The 6,797-nt window shown below is 53.5% G+C and overlaps 1 protein-coding gene across 1 annotated transcript; it reads right to left on the reverse strand.

The window, feature by feature from the left end:
• Positions 1-1,098: 1,098 nt before the first annotated feature.
• SOWAHB (sosondowah ankyrin repeat domain family member B) lies at positions 1,099-6,074 on the reverse strand. The gene has a single exon (XM_053258631.1). The coding sequence runs from the start codon at positions 5,813-5,815 to the stop codon at positions 3,647-3,649; it is 2,169 nt and encodes a 722-aa protein (XP_053114606.1). The 5' UTR covers positions 5,816-6,074; the 3' UTR covers positions 1,099-3,646.
• Positions 6,075-6,797: the final 723 nt, after the last annotated feature.

Here is a 6,797-nt window from a genome sequence, read left to right on the forward strand (position 1 = left end):
AAAAACTGTGTTCTACCTGGGTTTGGGAGCTGTGTGCACTCCCAGTTTGGGGTTCTGTGAAAGCAAGGTAAGAGGAAAACCTGGGTAGAAGTGATTGTGTGGAAGCAAGGTAGGAGGAAGCGCTACCCAGGTTTTCATAAGAACAGCCGTGCTGGATCAGGCCCAAGGCCCACCTAATCCAGCATCTTGTTTCACACAGTGGCCCACCAGATGCCACTGGAAGCCTACAGCAGGAATTGAGGGCATGCCCTCTCTCCTGCTGTTACTCCTCTGCAACCAGGGGCATAGTTATAATAGGGCAAGGGGAGACAGTTGTCTGGGGGCCCACTGCCTTGGGCCCCCCAGAGGCAAGTCACATGACTGACTTCCCCAGACATGCTGATTCCACCAGACGTCCAGACATGCCGAGGCTTCCTTCAGTTGTATTCATCCTCCGAATCTGATGTGAGTGTTAAGACCTTGAGCTACCAGAACAGCATGTCTTTCTTTAGAACCATTAAATGACTTGCATCGTCCACAATTTACAAAACCTTAAAAAAAAAATTAGGATGTTGTTCTATTGTGGCACATAGGGAGGGTGTGTGTGTGTGTGTGTGTGTGTGTGTGTGTGTGAACATTATGCTTTTCGTTACCTCTATTCGGCCTCATTTAAGATTTCTCTACTTCATGAGCTGAGCTTCAGTGAGCGGGGGGCCTATTTTAATATTGTTGTCTCTGGGCCCACTCTAACCTTGCTACGCCCCTGCCTGCAACTCTACCTTGCTTCCACACAATCACTTCTACCCAGGTTTTCCTTCTAACTTGCTTCCATACACCGAAAATTGGGATCACACTCAGCTCCCAAACCTGGGTAGAACAGGTTTTGATGGTGTGAATGACCTCAAAGTGTTTGAACCTCTCCCAGCATAACAGCCCCACAACTAGAAACAGACTTCAGTTGCTGGACTAGCAAATATAAGCATATACTATAAACATTATATAAAAATATTATACTGCCTCTGTGCAGAATTGGAGGCAAAGTTCAGCTTAGAAGAAAAGCAGAAGGGAGAGTCGACATAGCACCAAAGGACCCAAAGGAAAAAAACAAAACAAATCAAATTGCCATAAAATTGCTAAACTTTATTCAGTCTTAGAAGCCTTGCTTTGTGGGTTTTGAGTTCTTTGCTACAAATATATTTTTCTACAGACACAACACATATGATTTTGAAATGATAACAGTATAATCATTGTTGCCTCTGAGGAAGAGTGTGTGAGCTCAAAAAGCATACAGTGAGTTTTCTGAGACTGAATAAAGGTTGATTATCAATTTATTAGTCCTTTGGAGATTCTTTCCCTCTCTTTTTCCTTTGGACAGAATTCAGCATTTGGGAGATATTGCATGTTGGGGTGTTTTTTGTTTTTGTTTTTTAAAGAAAGCAAGTTTCTAGTCCTTAGGGTTCCAAATATGATTGAAAGCATGCAGGCAACACCTGCTAGAATCTCAAAAGACTTGTGCTGACAGCGGATGAGCAGGATTTCTAGGCATCTGGAAGCAAGAGGAAGGTCAGTGCGTAGCCTTGCTCTTTGTCCTTCCCCTGGCTGACAGAAACATCATGAATTATAGAAACATATGCAAATAGATTAAGGTAGCTTCTTGGCGGGTGAACTTTCCTCCTCCTTTGTCGTCTCTGAGATCCCACAGTGTGCTGCACTGGATGAAACCTTATTATTACTCTGATAAAAAAAAAAAAACAGCAGCCCTCCTAATCAAGTCTGCAAAGGAGAGAGTAAAGGTAAAGTGTGCCGTCTGGGGACTCCTGGGGACCACAAAGCCCCGTGGTTGTCTTTGGTAGAAGTAGAGTGTGCGTTGGGGGGCGGGGGACAGGTTTAGGAGAGTAATACAAATTTGTTTGTCGGTCACAGGCAGAAAGTTACAAATATAAAGACTGGATCTGGGAAAGGCTGAATTATTCTTGTAGTCATATGTAGCTTTTATATGGCATTTTTTCAAGTGTTCAGAGTGATTTACATTCATTATATCAGTTATCTTTACAACTGTCTGCAAAGAAGGCCACTCTCTGGCCATAATGGGGGAATAATGGCTTGGTCAAAGCCATGCTAGATGGCAGCAGACCTGGTCTCGGGGAATCTGCTCATTGCTGAACCCCTAACAGAGCAGCAGGTAGAAGAGAGCTTTGAAGTCCTGTCTGAGAAATACAGTGCTTGTAAAATCAAGAGCTTAAAGTTTATCTCAACAAGTCTATATACTTTACAGCAGTGCCTTTCAAGCTGTGTCCCTAGGTTTCCTCAAAAGCCGATTGGGGTTCTGTTGTATTCTATCTCGTACTCTTCTGTGTTTTATCGTTTGGATGTTTGTCCCAGTGGGGATCCTGTAATAGTGTGACGGGGTGGAGTCAGAAAGAAGAAGAAGAGGAAGGAGTAGAAGAAAAAATGGAATTGCTTCTGAACAAAGCTGTAGTTAAAACAGCATAATATTTCTTTGTGTTTGCAAGGGAAACAGTTACAAAACAGGTTCCACCACAGGAGGATCGGGAACAGTGGACAAGTTGGCCTGTAAGCCAGCTAGTTCACTTCTACCAATTTCTTCCAGCCAGGGGTAAAAGGTTCTATAATTCACAAGGGGGCTGCATGAAGGTGCAGCTAGACTGCTGTGGGTACCTTCACACACACACACACACCCCGCAACATGCAGAGACTCTCAGCCCTAAGGTTAATACACTTAAAATATACAGAATGGTATAGAAATATATGGTGATTTATTAGATTTAAAACACTAATTAAATGAGATCAAGTTCCCTCCGTCGTTTTTCAGTCTTTTGCTGGGGAGGGAGTAGAGGAATGCATTCCATTCACTCCTTTTATCTCCAGAGATAACATTTTCAGCCAAAAAGAATGTTTACAGCTTTTCTTCAGTTTAAAACTCCTCTGCAATGAGGTGATCGCAGCCTAATTAAGATTCCCCAGTCTGTCTGTCTCTCTCCCTTATGTTCCTAAAGGCAAATAATTAATTGTACCTGGCAGCTAGCAGTGCACATGACATCCCAGTTCAAAAGCTCAGCCATCTTCACCCCCAAATGGCATTTTGAATACTGATATGATTACAGGTTTGGCGATGACCTGGCATCTCTCTTCCCCAATCATCTAAATTAATAGGAGCTCTCTCAAGCCTCCATTTTGGGGGAAGAAGAAAGAAGATGAAGTGTTAAGAATGGGTAGTACTTTCTTTTGCTTTTGAACCCCTTGGATACCCTTTGAAACCAACTCCTATAAGAGGCAAGTTTTACCCCAACAGAGCAAACAAATGGATTCCCCCAACCTTCATACTGGAAACCGCTATGGGAGAGTGTAAATAAGGGTTCCTTCTCAGTGATGGGGCCCAGACCACTAAGTGGGAGCAGTGGGGGGGGTGGATGCTCCAAGAGGCCTCCATGAACAGAGCACCTCTTATGACCATCGCAGAAGCATCTGTGTGGGATTAAAGTCTTTTTCAGTTAAATAAATAAAGGGAAACAAACAATACTGGTCAGCTCCTATAAAGTGCTCTTTCTCCTCTTGTTCTCCACCAAATGTAGCCACTCCGTGTAGAGACAGGCTGGGGAAACAAAGCCCAGCAGCATCGACTGTCCGAAAGCTCCTGCTGCAGTCCTTAGTCACTGTATTCCTCCCGCTCTTGGAGCGCGGGGTATTTGTTTGCCATTTTCCATTTAATGTGTTGAGGTTTCAAGTAGGCTGCCAAAGAAGCTTTCCTGCTAATTTTCCTCCCCAGCTGAGGACTCTTGCCATTTTTGGCAGCAGAGGAAGCCGAGGAGTTGATTCTGGCTATCGGATGGGCCGGGAAGATGGTTTTGCCCCTGGGGGCTCCCAAGAGCTGCCACACCTCCCCCGAGGTGGTACTGCCCAGGTACTGCCAGGGCCTCTTGCCACTGCTGTCTCGCACCTGGATCTGGCACTGGAGTTTCTGCACCAGCAGCTTCATGACCGGCTGGTGCCCGTGCATAGCGGCCAGGTGCAGCGGGGTGTATCCACAGCCAGATTTGGCATTCACGTCGAGGGCAACTCCAGCTTCCTGGGCACCGGTGACCACGTCCTGAAGCACCTTTGCGTTCCCGTGTTTGGCCAGCCAGTGGAGCACCGTGTAGCCCGAGATGAAGTCTTTCCGGGTGGCAAGGTGTGGGTCTTCGAGGAGCAGTGCATGGGCCTCCAACCACGACCCTGTGGCCACTTTGACCAACCAGGCGTGCTCTCGGGGCTCCAGGGGCACCAAGGAGGAGCGGTGCTCCGTGGATCCCTCTGCGTCCAGGCCCAACCCTCCCACCTCTGGGACACCGGCCGGGTGTGCTTGCCTTGGGACCGGCCGGGGACTTAAGGGAGCATCCAGGTGCGGTGGTGGAGGCAGCCTGGCCACCTTCCTGAAGGTGGGCAGCTGCTTGCTCTGTCTTCTGGCGCTTTTGTCCAACAGCTCATCGGAAGAGGAGGATCCCCGCGCCTCCTGACCAAGCAAGCCGATGCGCCTTGGAACGGTGGTGCCCTCTTGGGGTGGGCTCCCCTGGGGAGGGGTCGCCGGCAGCAGGCCATTCGCCTGGGGCTTGCAGGGGGACCCCTTTGCCCTCGCCAAGGCGGCCTCGACGGGGTCGCTGCTGTAGCCATTCTGGCCCGAAGGCAGGGGAGGAAGGGCTCCGTTCTCGCGGTCGCTGCCCCCGCTGGCGCTGCTGCCGTCTTCGCTGGCGGGGCTCTCCTGCTCGAGGAAGTCCTCCAGATCCTGCAGGAAGAGCTGGGATCGGATGCTGCGGAAGACGGAGACGCGGTCCGGCCAGAGCCCCACGGCGAGGGGCTGCCCTCCTCCCTGGGCATCCAGAGGCGGAGAAGGGCTCCTGCCAGCCGGGCTTGGGGGCGAGGAGGGCCGGGCTGGCCGCCAGGGCCCTTCTTCGGGTGGGGGCGGGAGTGGGTCGGGGGAGAGGCGGGAGTGGTGGGTCTCCGCGTGCGCCCTCTCCACCCACTCGCGAACCCTCTGCTGGGGGTGGCTGTCCCTTGGAGGCGCGCCCAGGTCCCTGACGGGTAAAGCCGGCCGACGCGACGGCAGCGGCGCCTCCCGCCGGGGGAAGAGCGGGACGCCGCCGGGAAAAGGCCACCGCTGCTGCGGCTGCTGCTGCTTGGGATCGCTCTGGGCGCGTCGCTCGGGAAGGCGTCCCGGGCAGCCGAAACTCGCAGGGCTGGGAGGAAGCTGCGCCGCAGGGCCGCCGCCTCCTCCTCCTCCTCCTCGGAGATCCCCGGGCAGGCACCTGCCGGGCCCCGGCGGCGGGCAAGCCCGGAGTTCCTGGGCCCAGCCTCTGCAGGTGAGGCTAGCGCTGCGCTGCTGCTGCTGCTCCTCCTGGTTCCGGGGACGCTCCTCGCGGCTGCGGCGGCGGCAACCTTCGCCTTGCGCCCCGGGCGCGCCGCGCTCCCACCCGGCCCGGCCCTGCTGCCACTGCTGCTGTGCCCGGCTGCGCTGAACTTCAAGAGGCGGCGGGGTGGCTTGGCTCTCGTCGGGCGCCTGGGCGTGGGCGGCAGGTGGCTTGGGCTCCTCTCCCACCAGCTCCCGATAGCGCTTCCTGAGCACCACGTACTTGGCCGCGCCCGGCGCCCCCTCCTGCTGCACGGTGGCCACGGAGTTGACGAAGCCCTTGAAGAGCTCGCGGCGGCGCTGCAGCTGCCCCGGGGAGGCGCCGGGGTCCCGCAAGAAGCGCTTGAAGTGGCCCAGCAGGGCGGCGTTGGTGACTCGCCCCCCCGCCTGGCACAGGAAGTCCAGCAGCTCCGCCTGGCTCAGCTCCTGGGCCATGATGCTCCCCCGAGGCTGGCTGGCTGGCTGGCTCCGTCCCGAGTCCGCGATGATCACCCCCGCTCCGCCGCCGCCCTCAAGCCATCCTCTACCTGGCCCAGCGCTCTGCGTTCCCGGCGCCACGCAGGGCTGCTGCTGCGCCTGCACGAACAGGAGAAGCCGCCGCCGCACGCGCTCCGCAGGGCAGGCACCGAGAATCAAAGTTCTGTCAGGACAGGAGTCGGTTTCACCTGCTTGCCTTCGCCCCGCCCCTTCCCCACCTCGAAGCCCCGCCCCTCCCGTGCCGTGGCTCCTCCCGCCGCTCTGAGTCATTGAAAAAAAGCCCCGCTGATGAACCTCCGCGTTGTGTTTTGTTTTTCTTAAAAAAAAAAGAGCAGCCGGGAGCCCGCCTTGGCAGATACTCTCTAAGCTGCGGAGTGAGGTCAGTGAAAGTGTGTCTGTCTAATAGGGGTGAGGCTCCGAAGAGTTCAAAGACAGAAATGCTAGGAGGATCTTGTCCTCCGGCAAGACGAGGTTACCTTTAAAGCAGCAGCAGCAGCAGCAGCAGCAGCAGCAGCAGCAGCAACAATGCTTCTCGTTTTGTATATTTCACCCATTTTTATTGGCGGTGGGGAGAGAAAGACAATCTCAGCCTGTGTGTGAACGACTTCACCGGGCGTTGATGAAGCGTATTTAGGGAAACAAGTGCACCATATCCGGGCTGATCATCTCAGCCAAGTCGAACGAAGCAAAGGGTGCTCTCTCGTCGCACCACGTACCGGCTGAGGATGGAGGGAATGTTACGAAGCTATTGCTGGAACTACCGGGGTGGGGAGAGAGAAATATTTGCAGAGGAGTTACACATTAACAATCTGACGTGTTCAATAGGAAGTCCCGCGGATAGGATTGCAGCCCCAGTCTAGGCATATTTACACGGAAGTAAGTCCCGCTCTGTTCAGTGGGGCTTCTTACTAATGTGCATAGATAGCATTGCAGCCCCAGC

This window comes from Hemicordylus capensis, chromosome 5 (genome assembly GCF_027244095.1).
Source record: "Hemicordylus capensis ecotype Gifberg chromosome 5, rHemCap1.1.pri, whole genome shotgun sequence".
NCBI lineage: Eukaryota > Metazoa > Chordata > Lepidosauria > Squamata > Cordylidae > Hemicordylus > Hemicordylus capensis.

Bases quoted from the DNA above. Each gene is read 5' to 3' on its own strand.
- SOWAHB (XM_053258631.1), bottom strand. From the start codon at position 5,815: ATGGCCCAGGAGCTGAGCCAGGCGGAGCTGCTGGACTTCCTGTGCCAG.